Below are 15,684 nucleotides of genomic sequence, written 5' to 3'. Positions count from 1 at the left end.
AAAGTAGGCAAATTCAAATCTCAAATGAACGGCTCATCTGTAATTGGAAGCAGCTTTGCGCGGTTTCGGATCCCGGCTGTCGCAGCAGGGTCAGGGCTGGGTGTTATAGCTGAGCTCATGTTGATAATTGTGTGGGTACAATACCAGCACCAATGAGATGTCATTATGAAAATACTGTCAGTCATCGCCATGATGTACAATTTCATAATGGGAAAAGATTAAGATTAGTGTTTATTTTATTTTGAACCAATCAACAAAGAGCAGGTAAGTCCGTTATTATTAAAAAGTAGATATATAAGACAGTTTTATTTAGTTATTCTTTTATTTCTTACACAGGAGTCACTATAACAATACACAGTGGGTGATCAATATTTAAATCAGGTGGATACATGTAGAGAAAAGGCTGGTTCTGTATATATGTTGTCTTTTCCCGTATAATGTAACATCCTGCGTGTTGTCACTGTAATCACACTGATGATTCTCCTGAAAATTGAGAAATAGAACAGAGTTACTGATCTGTGTGTGATGTCACTTTAAATATAGAAGAATATAAACTAAAGATAAAACTTAAAGACATGCAATAGGCCCCTTATACCACTCAAATGGCTCTAACTCATTCAAGAACAGACTCCATAAGACCTCTGAAGCTATAATATAGTAATGGCCAGCTAGATTTTAGAAGAAGATCCTTTTAAGGGGTTGTCCGCATAAAACAAGCGATTATTGCTCAGAAGGGGCCGGACCACTGGAACCCACACTGTTCTGCAGAATCATAGGATGGGACGGCAGTGCACTTGCTTGGCCACCACTCCATTTACTCTCTATGGGGCTGCAGATCACTACACTTGGCATCTCCATGGAGAATGAATGGAGTGGCAGAATTTCCATGTTCTGACCATCAGGTCCTAAACCAAAGAACAAAGAGGTATCATCTTTCCCTCAGATAGGTGATATAAATTCTTTTCATTAGACAACACGTTTAAGATTTATTAATTGTGAAATGGGAACTTCCAACAATTTAGCAAATTTAACGGGTACAACACAGGATTACGATCTGTGAATTTAAAGGCCAGGCTAATATAACAGGGTACAATATCCTGCTGAATGAATCCACTATAATTAAGACTCTTGTCAAATAGAGCTATCATTGGTAATTAGGTATGTCAAAGTAACATTCACATGAATGCCAGGACCCAGGATTTTTCAACAAAACATTTCCCAATCCATTGATGGTAAACGCGATTGATCTGTTTTAATGAGCTTTTACTGTTGCACCAAAGTCGTATTCTGATGTAGCCATAAGAATGTAGAACTTCTATTGATCACAGCATCTTAGGGGTTTGGTACCGTGGATCTGAGTTTTCTCTGATTCTAGCTGTTATACTGGGAGTTTTTAATAAATTTGAGAAGAGAAAAAAGTTACCAATTTTTTCACAAAATGTAATTCTTTTTCTCAAAAACTGGTTACAGCAATTTACAAATGACTTCTAGTAAAAGTCAACAGCTACAGCCTAATTTCACACCTATTTAAGCAAATCTGTCACCAGGTTTTTGCTATCTAGTCTGAGAATAATATAATGTAGATGCTCTAATTCTAGTGATGTTTCCCTTACTGGATTGCTTTCTGTCGTTTTGATACTTGTTAAATCACTTTTCTGTTAGCACTACAGGACTAGTAAATCTGCTGCCATGTAGTCCTCTGTATTCATGAGCTCTGTTTATCCACACTCTCTAAGCACTGATTAGCAGCTTTCTGCCAATGCATAGTGTACATAAAGCTGCCAGACAGTGGTGTGAATGGGGTTATATAGATCACAACATTCATAGAACTTGTAGATCTGGCACAGATAAAACAGATTTTAATCAAAACTGCAACAACCAGTAAAGTAAGTGGAACATTGCTGGAATCAAGATCTCTGTCTCTATATCATGCTGCTTTCAGATAGAGTGCCAAAATCCAGTGAGAGATCCATTTTAAAGCTATTATGATTTCTAACAACATAGCAGCCTTTGGGTGTTCAAATTCAGCATCTACTGGTTCAGATACCCCATGTACTCTACTATAGAGGGATTACATAATATTATCAAGTATTCAGAATTTATATACAGTTGAAACCTGAAGTTTACATACACTATCCAAAAAGACACAAATGCATGTTTTTTTCACTATCTGACATGAAATCAGAATTAACCTCTCCCGTTTTAGGTCAATTAAGAACCAAAATTATTTACATTAGCTAAATGCCAGAATAATGAGATAGAGAATGTTTTAAGACATTTTTATTTCTTCCTGCAAAGTCAAAACTTTACATACACTAAGAGCACTATGCCTGTAAAAAATATGGGACAGATCATATGGTGATGTCATGTCTTTGGAAGCTTCTGAAAGGTTTATTGGCAACATCTGAGTTAATTGGAGACACACCTATGGATGTATTTTAATGCACACCTGAAACACACTGCTTCTTTGTGTAACATCATGGGAAAGCCAAAAGAAATCAGCCAAGATCTCAGGAAGAGAATTGGGGACTTGCACAAGTCTGGATCATTCTTGGGTGCAATTTCTAGTTCAGTTATACCAGTTCTGTCAGGGGGAATGGGCCCAAATTCCAACCAACTTTTGTGAGAAGCTTGTGGGAGGAAATCCAAAGTGTTTGACCCAAGTCATACAGGTTAAGGGTAATGGCACCAAATACTAATGAAATGTATGGAAACTTTTGACTTTGTAGAAAGTTTTAAAAATGCCTTAAAGCATTCTCTCATTATTCTGGCATTCGGCAAATATAAATAATTTTGGTTCTTAATTGACTTAAACAAGAAAGGTTTATTCTGATTTCATGTGAGATAGTGAGAAAAACATGGATATGTGTCTTTTTAGATAGTGTATTTAAATATCTTGTTTCAACTATAGTCTCAGATTTTTTTTTTCAATTTACAATTTATTTTCCATTTTCTTTACCTATACATTTCGGATACTTGAGTTCTCCTTTAGAACATGTTCCCGTTGGTTGACGATCAGGATGACTAAATCCTTTTTTACATTTAAATGTAATTGTTTCCTCGTCCCCATAGTAAACTTCATTATTATGAACTTCATCCAATTCTAAGGAGTTTGTATCCAGAGCATCTTGATTCATACGGCATGGCGCTATGAAATCAAATGGTAAATATGAGATCCACATAATAACTGTCATATACATCAGCATAACTGTAAAATTTGATAATTTGCTTATAAGTTCTGTTGATTTTATTATACATCAGATGAAATAAGTATTGAAAACATAAGTAAATATATTTCTAAAGATGCTATTGACATGAATTTCTCACCAGATGTTAGTAACAACTAGTGATGGGTGAATACTAATATATTCAGGTTCAGATTATTATCTTGAATTATATTATTATGAATTAATATTATCTTGAATATTTCGTACTAATTGTGTATTTGTCACAAATAACGGATCTAATGTAAGTCAATGCTAAACTCGAATAATTTTCTTCCAGGGCTGTAAAAATGTTGAAGTGGATGGAAAAGTGCTGAAATTGAATGGGAACAGCATGGGGAAGATGCTTTGATGCATCTTTGAAACACAGGATGCTTTTGGGAACGATGTTAGAGGATTACATGACTTTGACCACCTGTGGTTCTCCGCTTATTTTTGATAACCAGTGCACATAAAGGAGACAGCTTTTGGTAGCAGCCCCCAGTTGGGTGCTTTGTCTTGGCTGGTTATCACAAAAAAAGATGAGCAAAACTTTGGCAGCAAACGAACCAAACCTCCACGTGTCCGAACTTGGCCCGAAGAGTTTCCGAATCACTGATTTGCAGTTTGAGTCTCCTCCCACATACAGCCAGCCATAAGCAGATCATTTCTGGGAGATGTGTGAGCTTTTTGAATTTTTTTTGTTTATGTTGCACACTACATCAAATCACGCTGTTAGCCCAGTGCGAGCCGCTTGCAGTGTTTGAACGGCTCGCACTGAGGTTGAGCATCAAGCGTACCTGAGCACAGCATTGCTCATGCGAGTTAAGTTCACACTTAAGCATCTGAACTCCGAACTCAAACCCTGTTTTTTTAAAGTTCGTGTTTGGCTCAAAATCCAAACCACGGGTGTGCTCATCTCTTATCACAAATAGAGGCTCCCCCACAACTTTAGCTGTTGGCTGCTAAATATTGTTGCCAGCAGCCTCCCCACAATTGGCACATCTATTAGATGTGCTAATTGTGGTGCTTTATCTTGAATCCAATTGCCGCAGTGCAGTTGCAATCTGGGTAATATATGAGGTTGATGTCAGTTGTGATTTGTCAAAAATCACAGCTGTATTAAGTAAGTAATACTTAATTTTTGCAGGATATTTTCCTCTTTTTGTTGCCATTTTTATAAAAATCACAGCTGCCATTAAGCCCTGGGTTGATAATGGAGAGGTGTCTACAAAACTCCCCCCATTACCAACCCCATAAGTAAAAAGAAAAAAAAAGACAAACACAAAAATCCTTTATTTAAAGAAATAAAACCCCTTCTTTAACCAATTTATTAACTCTAAAAACCCAGATCTTAAGTAATCCAGACGACCTCCCACGACAATCCCAACTCTGCTACATCCAGAAACTGCAGTGATAGAAAATGCAACTGATCACAGCAGCTTCTGGGATGCACTAAGGGCAGTGGGTGACCTGGCTGGGAAAAGCAGTGATGTCAGTCATGTCACCACTTCCGGTTTACTGGACTGCCAGATTACAGGACATGGCGGCACAGCAGTAAGGTCACTAGAGTTCACACTTGGGGGCTCTCAGGGAACTCAGTTGAATCCGCTACTGGATTGACAGAGTGCTATGGTGCTGTGTCTCGCAATCCAACAGTCCGGCAGCGGGTTCAACTGATATCACAGAGAACAGCATGGGAAGCCCCCCCCAGTGTGAACTTCAGTGATCTAGCTGCAGGATTTCCAGACTGTCAGATTGCGGGACACAGCGGTACAGCAGTCCAACAGTCCGATAGCTGGGAGGCATGGAAACCTTAAAAGGAAGCCTTTAAGCAGTTTCCAGCGGATGGGACATCTGGAGATTTCTATAAATCCCATCCTCTTTGCTGGAACTCTTTGCTCTTTGCTTTGTAAGTCATTGTTACACAGCGAAAATACACAGTATCAAAAAATCATCAAGGGAATATAACCTCAGAGATAGCGTGTCATCCCAAGTGATTGCTACAGTGGTCCGTAGCAATAGTAAAGACTGTTTGCAGCACCTAAATCAGACAATAAAGGCATTGCTAATAATGATGCAAAAATTCATCACATGAAACACTCCACATCAGTCATGCAACAGTCAAAAATTAATAAAGCACCAGATAGGTATCAGCATACAAAGAGCACACTAATCTGCACAGAAAAAAGATAGCAAGTCTCAGCTAACAGAGAGCTCCTGTGTAAGGATTTGTTCACACTTGTTTTTGAGTTGTGTTTCTATATTAAATTTGAAAGCTTTGAAGATGCAAAAGAAAGCAGAAAGGCACATTGGCTATAATGCAGTCAATTTGGTATCTACAGCTCTTTTTATACATTAAAAAGAAAAAAAAAAAAGTTGAAACTAGTCAGGCCATTTATAAGCAATGGGTTCAGCTCAGACTAGGCGTAAAAAAACATGGTGACAAATCCCCTCTAAAAAAATACATTTTATATATATATGAGACGGGGGATTTAGCTCTGCTGGGATCTTTGCTTTGGTCTAAGTAAATGGCTATGGAGTCACAGATGACAGTAGCAGACTGGCAGGTTCCACACAGGTACGGCCACGGGCGTGTTTATTGTGTACACTTAGCTCACAGTGTTACGCATGCAAAAACAGGAAATTAAACGTCTAAGGCCGTCTGGTAACTAACTAACATCACTATGCCAAGTACGAAATAAACCTATTACACACCAATTTTAATAAGAATTAGAGAATTCAACTGTTAATAGACCGAAAACTGATTACTCTAAAAACAATTTTTATTTATAAACATTAAAATTATAAGTTCAAGCTATATCTCATTGTATGTAGCTATATCGGTCAGTGAACACACATCCAGTCGTGCAGAGCTAGATATACTCTAAAGGGATATCAGACTAGGGAAATTAAGGATAGCCCAGTGAGGTTCTTTTTGATAGAAATTGTAATATCAACTAAGATGTTAAAAAATGGCCAGGTCATAGATCCCTAGTCCTTCACCTTCCTGGCAGCGGAGGTAAACACCATAATGTTTCGGGCGCCCCCGCTCCTCGTCGGCTATCCCTAGTAGGCCCTAGAACTGCCTGTGTGTCAATAGTTGACCTTAAGCCCAGAAAGTGTGGTTAGTGCTGAAGTCAGGATTATTCAATCACACTAGGTGCATAGTCAATATGCTGATTAGTATTAAATATATTAGTTGGTCATAGGGGAAATCCCCATACAGAGTAATTGTAAAAAATGCTCCCCTCAGATGCACTCTAATGGGTGAGAGGGATTACACAGGTAGCTGTCAAAAATCCGTTACCCAGTGCAGATGACCAACTGCATTAAAGTGGACCTGTAAGAATTAAATCCCAGTAGGGTAAACTTAACTTGCTGGAGAACAACCTCACAGAAGATTCCCAAGACGGTACTCAAAGGCAGCGCGCTGGCCAATCACAGGCAAGAGGCTCCTGCCTTTGACGTCAGCGCTCTGGCAGCGGAAGTTCCGGGATCGGTCGCTATGGTTACCCGATACACATCTTGTACCGGGGAACTGCAAGTCCTAGGAGGCCAGCGATGGAACAGAAGGTAAGGTGAGCATAATATGTGTGTGCGTGTATGTTTGTTTATGTTTGTGTGTGTTTGTACATGTGTGGAATAGCACAATAGGGGAACAGGATGGGACATTGAACAAGTTGTGGAAGGAATTGTCTGCATTGCAATGATTTCCTGTGGGAAATCTTGCTTTGCTAAACGAGTAACTTGGTTAACAAGCACACTCCCAGAACAGATTGTTCTCGTTAACCAAGGTTCCACTGTATTAACATTGAATGACAGTATTACTGTGAAAAGCCAGTTAGGCTTTTGGTGATCGAACCGTTATCGAACATAACCTCAAACTGTCGAACTAGAAGCTAAGTGTTCGCGTTCGTCGAACGACTCGAACATCGCCAAAAACAGGTTGAACTTGAGATTGGCGAACAGTTCGATTCAAACACTGCTCATCACTAATCATTACTTGTGCCACAGTGTTCTGATGCTCAGACAAACTCAACTCTAGTAACGAGCATTATGGACAGTTAATGAAGGGGCAGTTCATCTCTCCATAAACAGAACATTTATGAGGAGAGGGAGGGCAGGTCTTTTTTGTCACACTACATCGGAGAGCATTGTTTTAGCCCCACCTCCCCGCCCGAGCCATTCACGTTAGTTTTATATCTGAGACACTGTGGAGAGCATGTATTCAACTTTAAATTCCATATGGCTTCCTCACCCTGAGCTTGGCCAGCCAATTACCACTTCTGCTGGGCTTGTATCTTCTCAATGCCTGTAATTTTCATGTGGGAGACATCTCAACGGTGTAATTCCAGAAAATGTTTAGATGCATCAGATAAGGTGAGTTTTTTTGCTAGTGGTTGAGTATCTAGAAGAATTTTAAGCTCGCTTTACACGCTGCAATATATCTTACAATGTGTCATCGGGGTCACGTCGTAAGTGACGCACATCCGGCATTGTAAGGTACATTGCAGGGTGTGACAGGTACGTGCGACGGCGATTTAATGAAAATCCGTTCATCGCATACACATCGTACCTTTCTCTAAAATTGAACGGCAGGTTGTTCAATGTTCCCGAGGAAGCATACATACCTGTGTCCTGCAGCTCCCGGCTGACAATGCGGAAGGAAGGAGGTGGGCGGGATGTTTACGTCCCGCTCATCTCCGCCCCTCCGCTTCTATTGGCCGGCTGCCGCGTGACGTCGATGTGACGCCGAACGTCCCTCCTACTCCAGGAAGTGGACGTTCGCCGCCCACAGCGAGGTCGTATGGACGGGTAAGTACTTGTGACGGGGGTTAATCGTTTGTGCGGCACGTTCAACAAATTGAACGTGCCGCACATACGATGGGGGCGTTGCAAATCGCATACGATATCGTATGCAAAATTGCAACTTGTAAAGCAGGCTTTAGACATGTAGCTTGCTATTTGTTCGGAAAAACATTTTCAGCTTGCAGGATGTGCATCCAACGTAGTGAAGATTGCATGCATTGTAATCTATAACGTATATTATGTAGGTGGTATTGTGCCTGCAAACATTATGATATTAATAGGCAATATAATAGATATAGCCCTGACAAAACAGTTTTGATTTTTGGTTGCAGCAGTAAAGACTGTAAAGCTATAATACCTGCCTATATGCTTCTAAGCCAAACCAATCCCTCCTCCAACAGCTATCCATACACTGAATGCAGCTAACAGCGGTTTTAATGGGGAATAGAATAGATGTAGCCCTGATATGTGCCTCTACTTTGTGTAGTCTTTCTCATCCCAATTAACAATGACTCTCTACACAAGAGGCTGCACTCCCATTTATGATTATTAAGTGGCTGTGCACGCCTTAAGCTGGGTTTACACACTGCAACATCGCAAAGGACATCGCTGTAACGTCACCGGTTTTGTGACGTAACAGCGACTTCCCAAAGTCTCTGTTGAGTCGCTGGTGAGCTGTCAAACAGGCAAACCTGGCCAACGACGCAACAGCGATCCGGACCTGCAGAGCGACCTAGCTGGTTGTTGGGGACGTGTCAAAGCTGCTATTTGAAAGGGAAGTCGCTGTAAAGTCCCCTTTACACACTGAAACTTTGTAGCGATGCATGCTGCACAGCGGGAAACAAAGGACCTAGGAATGGTCCTGAACGATTTGTAGCGATCACAACTTCACAGCAGGGGCCAGGCCGCTGATAGGTTTCACACACTGCAATGTCGCTGGGGAGGTCGCTATTACGTCACAAAACCGGTGACGTTACAGCGATGTCGTTTGCGATGTTGCAGTGTGTAAACCCAGCTTTATTCTTTAAGTAGCCCTGACAAAGGACTTTTGGTTTTAGGGTGCAGAAGCAAATACTGTAAGGCTACAATCCCTGCCTGCATGCTTCTAATCCAAACCTATCCATCCTCCAGCAGCTATCTCTACAATGAATGCAGCAAACAAAATAAATGTAACCCTGACCAGGAACTTTTGGTTTTAGTTTTACACAGCAAGGACTGTAAAGCTATAAATCGCCACCTATATCCTAATCCAGGGTTCCCCAACTCCAGTCCTCGTGGGCCGCCAACAGTGCATGTTTTCAGGATTTCCTTAGCATTGCATGGGTGTTGGAATCATCAACTGTGCAGGTGATTAAATTATCACATGTGCAATACTAAGGAAATCCTGAAAACATGCACTGTTGGCGGCCCTCGAGGACTGGAATTGGGGACCCATGTCCTAATCCAACACTATCTCTCATCCTGCAGCTATCCCTACAGTGAATGCAGCTAACAGCATTATTAATAGAAAATAGAATAGATGTACTGTAGCTCTAACAAGGGACTTTTGATTTTAAGATGCAGCAGCTAGGACTGTAAGGCAATAATCTCTGCCTATATGCCTCTAATCCAGACCAATCCCTCCTTCAGCAGCGATTCATACACTGAATGCAGCAAACAGTGATATTAATATGAAACAGAATAGATGTAGCCCTGACAAGGGACTTTTGGTTTTAGGGTGCAGCTGCAAGTGCTGTGAGGCTATAAAACTGTCATGTCACCGGGCCATATATGATATATGATATGTGGCCAAGAGGCAATATGTTCAGAAATAAGTTCTTTCTGTTGGAGTTTATTGTTTTGTCTTGTTCCTGGTTTCAGAAAATAGTTATTACAGTGCAATAATCACCTTTTATGGCCATTTTTGGATTTATTTTTAAACATTTAAAAAAAACAAGTTTTATCCCTCTCAGTTTATTCTTATAATCTAGGGATATTTTTTATATTCAGTGATTAACCAATTCTTATATGAGGCTGGCCAATGACAGTAATGCCAGTAGCCAACATGACTATGGCATTACTTTGATTGGCAAGCAATCCCTGTATGTTTAGTGGCTGAAAAACAGCTTCAAATTATGTGGGGTGAGGATTCGAGCATGGCGGTCAAGCATCCGCGATAATCAAGTAATGATGGTGCACGAGCACCCCGATGCTAGATCCAGTATCGAGCAGTGGCGAGCATGCTTGCCCATCATTAATAATATATTTTACTTACATTTATGTGCAAATTATTTGTATATTCTACTTTATGCATATGGATACACATTTTTATTATCAGTGTTACATCCTATTAATGGCCATATAACATAAATTAATGTCTTTTACATTTATCCTCTCCTCTTGCCCATGTCGCCATTTTAATTTCTGAGTCCCGATTTGTTAATTTCTTGTGTTTTATGATTTTATTAATAAAGTCTTTTGCTATTAAAATAAGCTCTATATTATTCTTTAGCATTCTTTTTTGGTTTAAACCGTGTATGTGAGAATATTTTCAGATAAGTGGTTGACACTGATAGTCTCTTTGGAAACTGAACTTGTGAATAACTGAGTTTTTTTCTGTTTTATGTTTTCTTCCTGCTCTGTGGTTATATTTTGTTACTTTAAAAAAATATATATATATATATTTGTATATATATATTGTGAGACTGTGACCGGGGTTATCTATGACGGCCGGTATGTCTCGCCCCGGTTGTGCTCACTCCATGATAGAAAGTAAATCCACTCTAGGGTTAATGCTGTTTCCCTACAGGCTGAAGGAAGGGTTAAATGGAAACAGGAACAAGGGCAGGTGTGACGGGTGTGAGGGAGTGAACAGAACTCCCTGAGTTCTCTGCTGGAGAAGCACATGTATATTGTTGTGGACTTTTGTTTGGACATTAAACCGTGTGCTGTGAACCTTAATGCCTGGATCCCGTGTCTTCTGCTGCGCAGCCGACCACGCTACCTCACATATGGTGGAGAATCGGTGGGCATGCCAGCCCGGTGAGGTGTAGCTTCCATTTCTGGTGACCCGGTAGCACATGTCCTGGATTCAAGCGGCTATACTACAGCCCAAACCCGGCAACGCCATGGAGGACATACTAAAGTAGCTGGCTCAGGCTACTGCACAGCAACAACAGATGAATACACACCTGCTCCGGACGTTGGATCATCAGCAGCAACAGCACCAGCAATCCTTGAAATTGCAGGAACAGAGACACCAAGAACAGATGTTCCTCCTGGCCAAGTCGAACCGTGCCGGACCTGCAGCAACAACCCCGGGACCGGGTAACGACGGCAGCGTCCGGAAAGCGGTGAGACAAGTGTTGCAAAAGATGACCCCGGGGGATGATGTGGAAGCGTTCCTGGCGGTGTTTGAGCGGGTGGCCGAGCGGGAAAAGCTGCCGACCCCCCAGTGGGCTGAGGTATTGTCGCCCTATCTGACGGGGGAACCCCAAAAAGCGTACCTGGACCTCTGTACCGAGGACGCCATTGACTATGTGACCCTGAAAGCCGAAATACTGGCTCGGTTGGGGGTGAATACCTATGTACGGGCTCAGCGGGTAAATCAGTGGTTCTATGAGGAAGCCAAACCCGTACGCTCCCAGGCCTATGACTTATTGCATCTTGTAAAAAAAGTGGTTGCAGCCTGACACTCTGAGCCCGGCACAAATGGTGGAAAGGGTAGTAGTGGATCGTTTTGTGCGCACTTTACCCGTCACCGTTCAACGGTGGGTAGGACAGGGTGACCCGAGTACCCTGGACCAATTAGTGTCCCTGGTAGAGCGGCATGTGGCTACGCAGGACTTGATACGAGACACTGAGACTTTGCGTACCGCCCGTCGGTCCGGCCCCTCCAAGCCTAGGGCCAAGGACCCACCGCTGACAACGGTGCAGGAGTCCCCTACCGTCCCGTCAGAGGCCGCGCCCGCCATTCCTGAGGTCCGGAAGGTTCTGTACCCTAAACGACAACCCGTCAAGGGGGTTTCCGTCCCCATTAGATGTTGGCGGTGCCAGCGGGTGGGACATATGGAAGCCCAGTGTCCACTCACCACGGAGCCCATGGATTGTGTGGTTACCCGGCGGGGTTCAATGTATGCTCAGGTGGTGTGTACCGCTGACCTGGTCTCCCCAAAGACGGAGCCCCACTTGTGCCAAATACAGGTGAATGGATGTCCGGTTACAGGATTGTTGGATTCCGGGAGCTTAGTGACCCTTGTGCGATCCACCTTGAGGGCTAAAGTAGAGGCCACAGGACGTACCGTGGGGGTGGTTTGCATACATGGGGACCGCCGAGACTATCCCACGGGGATTGTCACCATCACAACACCTTGCGGTCAGGTGCAACATGAGGTGGGACTTCTTAACACTCTTCCTTATGACGTGATCCTAGGAAGGGATCTGCCCTATTTTTGGACTTTATGGAGGGGACCCCTAAGTCCCCTCAGATATTGGTCAGTCCGGGACCTGAGCCCTACAATCCTGAATCCGGGACGCCTGCCGTAGGGGTCACCATGATAGGGACAGAGTGTGAACCCGATAGGTCACCCCTAGAGGTATTGGCAGGAGAGGCTGAAATGGTCGAGCCCATCCCGGAGTTGGAGGCATCCCCGGATACGTTTGGGACAGCCCAACTCCAGGACCCTACGTTAATACATGCCCGTAGTCGGGTGACAGTAGTTGACGGGGTGGCACATCTGCCCGGTGCCCAGGTAAGGTACCCCCATTTCGCTCTTAAGCAAGATTTACTCTACCGGGTAGATGAAATACGGGGCGTGGGGGTAGAACAGTTGGTGGTGCCCCAGCCGTATCGCCGGCGGGTCCTCGACTTGGCTCATAAACACCTGATGAGTGGCCACCTAGGGGTCAAGAAAACGCAGGAGCGAATATTGCAAAGGTTCTATTGGCCCGGGGTTTTTGGGGAGGTAAAACGGTTCTGCAAAACCTGCCCGGAGTGTCAGCTTACCGCACCCCTGACCCATTTTCGCAGTCCGTTGGTACCGTTACCCATTATAGAAGTCCCTTTTGAACGGATAGGGATGGATCTGGTGGGGCCCCTCGTAAAGTCCGCTCGAGGGCACCAACACATCCTAGTGATCGTTGACTATGCCACCCGGTATCCCGAGGCGATACCTCTCAGACATACTGCAGCAAAGCTTATAGCTCGGGAGTTGTTTGCTGTGTTCTGCCGGGTGGGGTTGCCCAAGGAGATCCTTACGGATCAGGGGACCCCATTCATGTCTAAAGTGACCAAAGAGCTATGCCGGCTACTCCAGATCAAGCAGTTGCGTACGTCTGTGTATCATCCTCAAACGGACGGTTTAGTCGAGCGTTTCAATAAAACCCTGAAAACCATGCTCAAAAGGGTGATTTCAAAAGACGGGAAAGACTGGGATATGATGCTTCCCTATTTGATGTTTGCCATCCGTGAGGTGCCACAGGCATCCACGGGGTTTTCGCCTTTTGAATTGTTATACGGGCGACATCCCCGGGGATTGTTGGACCTGGCAAAGGAAACATGGGAGCAAGAGCCCACCCCCCATAAAAGTGTGATTGAACACATTTTGGGTATGCAGAACCGCATAAGCGCGGTCATGCCAATTGTGAAGGAGCATTTACAGGAGGCTCAGGCCGCGCAAAGCGGCCGCTACAATAGACAAGCCACCGTGCGGACCTTTAAACCCGGGGATCGGGTGTTGGTATTAATCCCCACGGCGGAGAGTAAATTCCTGGCTCAGTGGCAAGGCCCCTACGAGATAAAGGAAAGAGTCGGGGTGGTCAACTATAAAGTATTGCAGCCCGGTAGGCGGAAACCTGAACAAATATACCATGTCAACCTATTAAAACCTTGGCAGGAACGGGAAAGCCTGATGGCTGTTTTTTCCCCATCTCCCTCCTCTTCGGGTCGTTCACCTCCGGCTCCAGCGACCTCCGGAGAGGACGAACCGGAAGTAAGGATTGGAGAAGCCCTCACCAAGACTCAGAGGCGAGAGGCCAGACGGTCTGTTCAGCAGAACCCCGATGTCTTCTCCGAGCTGCCCGGTAGGACCAGTCTGATACGACATGATATTGTCACCGAGCCCCACCTGAAGGTACGCCTGAAGTCATACCGGGTACCGGAGGCTCGACGACAAGCCATTTCGGAGGAAGTAAAGACAATGTTACGCCTGGGGGTCATCGAAAAATCCCGGAGTGAATGGGCTAGTCCGATTGTCCTAATACCAAAACCCGATGACCGGGGTTATCTTTGACGGCCGGTATGTCTCGCCCCGGTTGTGCTCACTCCATAATAGAAAGTAAATCCACTCTAGGGTTAATGCTGTTTCCCTACAGGCTGAAGGAAGGGTTAAATGGAAACAGGAACAAGGGCAGGTGTGCCGGGTGTGAGGGAGTGAACAGAACTCCCTGAGTTCTCTGCTGGAGAGGCACATGTATATTGTTGTGGACTTTTGTTTGGACATTAAACCGTGTGCTGTGAACCTTAATGCCTGGATCCCGTGTCTTCTGCTGCGCAGCCGACCACGCTACCTCACAATATATATATATATATATATATATATATATATATATATATATATATATATATATATATAATGTATATTTTAGTCTTGCTTGTTTTGATTGGTACTGTAATGGCTGGTAGATAGAATAGATCATGGAAGTTTATTGGTTCAGTAGCAGGATGGTCTGATGTCAAGCTAGATATAGGAGAATCCGTGACTGCTGAGACCCACAACCAAACCAACCCCCCATGCCCGAACAAAACACACGTTTGTAGTAAAACAAGTAAACTTTATTGGAGAGATAATCAAGTGCAAACATATAAAAATCTCTCATCTTTTGCTGGGTTGGGGTCGGTCACAGCTTTTACATTAATTTGTGCAAATATCAAAACCAACTTATACTGCTGTCAAGACAAGGCGTAATGCCAGGCCGGTCACCCGGCGCAATCAGCCTTCGCTTGACACCACCATTCCAGAACTGACCGCTGTGACTTAAATAGTTAAACATTGAACCAACAGGAAGGGAGGGTGGGACAGCAGCTTCCAGGTCTCACGGATGAGGAGAGACCGAACCCGGAAACAAGGGGGATTTTATATGGGAAAATGGAGGAGGAGAAACACTGGGATTGGACACGGACAAGGGGGCGGACGGTTCGGGCATGGGAAGGAAGAATTAACCCCTTCAGACCGGGCTCAGCAGTCAGGGTGCATCCAGCTCAATATTACTGATATGCCCCCGCAATCTTGGAAGGCTGAACCATGGTCTGATGTAAAATTTGGCGTGCCCATGCCAGTGGGGCTGAAGGTCACTGATTTAGAATTGCGTAACCTACTAAAATTCTATTTTGTTCTGAAGATTTTTCTTCCATTTGGTGAAATATATATGCTGCTATTTCTCCTCTTCTTGCCCCAGGTGAAGGCTTTATTATTTTAATTCTCTGTAAGGTCTCTATTGAATCTATATTTGTGTTACTTCCATAATGTTGTTTTCCAGTTTACTATGGTTGTTTATATTTTTTTGTAATTGAGAAGTTAATCCCACTCATTATTTTGAAAATTGAGTTTTTTAATTCTTCAATATGACATTGTATTTTTTGCAGCTATGTATTTTATTGGGTGACTCACAGATGCATAAGTCTAAAAGAACA

The 15,684-nt window shown here is 43.5% G+C and overlaps 1 protein-coding gene across 1 annotated transcript in view; it reads right to left on the bottom strand.

Moving 5' to 3' along the window:
- Window positions 1–211: 211 nt before the first annotated feature.
- Window positions 212–15,684, bottom strand: part of CFH (complement factor H) — a 1,163,637-nt gene continuing 1,148,164 nt past the window's right edge. Inside the window, exons 24-25 of the mRNA XM_075322035.1 lie at window positions 2,960–3,148; window positions 212–483 (exon numbers count right to left, since the gene is read on the bottom strand). Of these exons, the coding sequence (XP_075178150.1) occupies window positions 467–483; window positions 2,960–3,148 (206 nt within the window). The 3' untranslated portion in view covers window positions 212–466. The remainder of the gene's footprint in view (window positions 484–2,959; window positions 3,149–15,684) is intronic.

Source organism: Anomaloglossus baeobatrachus, chromosome 8 (assembly GCF_048569485.1).
Source record: "Anomaloglossus baeobatrachus isolate aAnoBae1 chromosome 8, aAnoBae1.hap1, whole genome shotgun sequence".
NCBI classification, from domain to species: Eukaryota; Metazoa; Chordata; class Amphibia; order Anura; family Aromobatidae; genus Anomaloglossus; species Anomaloglossus baeobatrachus.
Note: the sequence above shows the minus strand (reverse complement) of the source record. Positions and strands in the feature narration are given on the sequence as shown.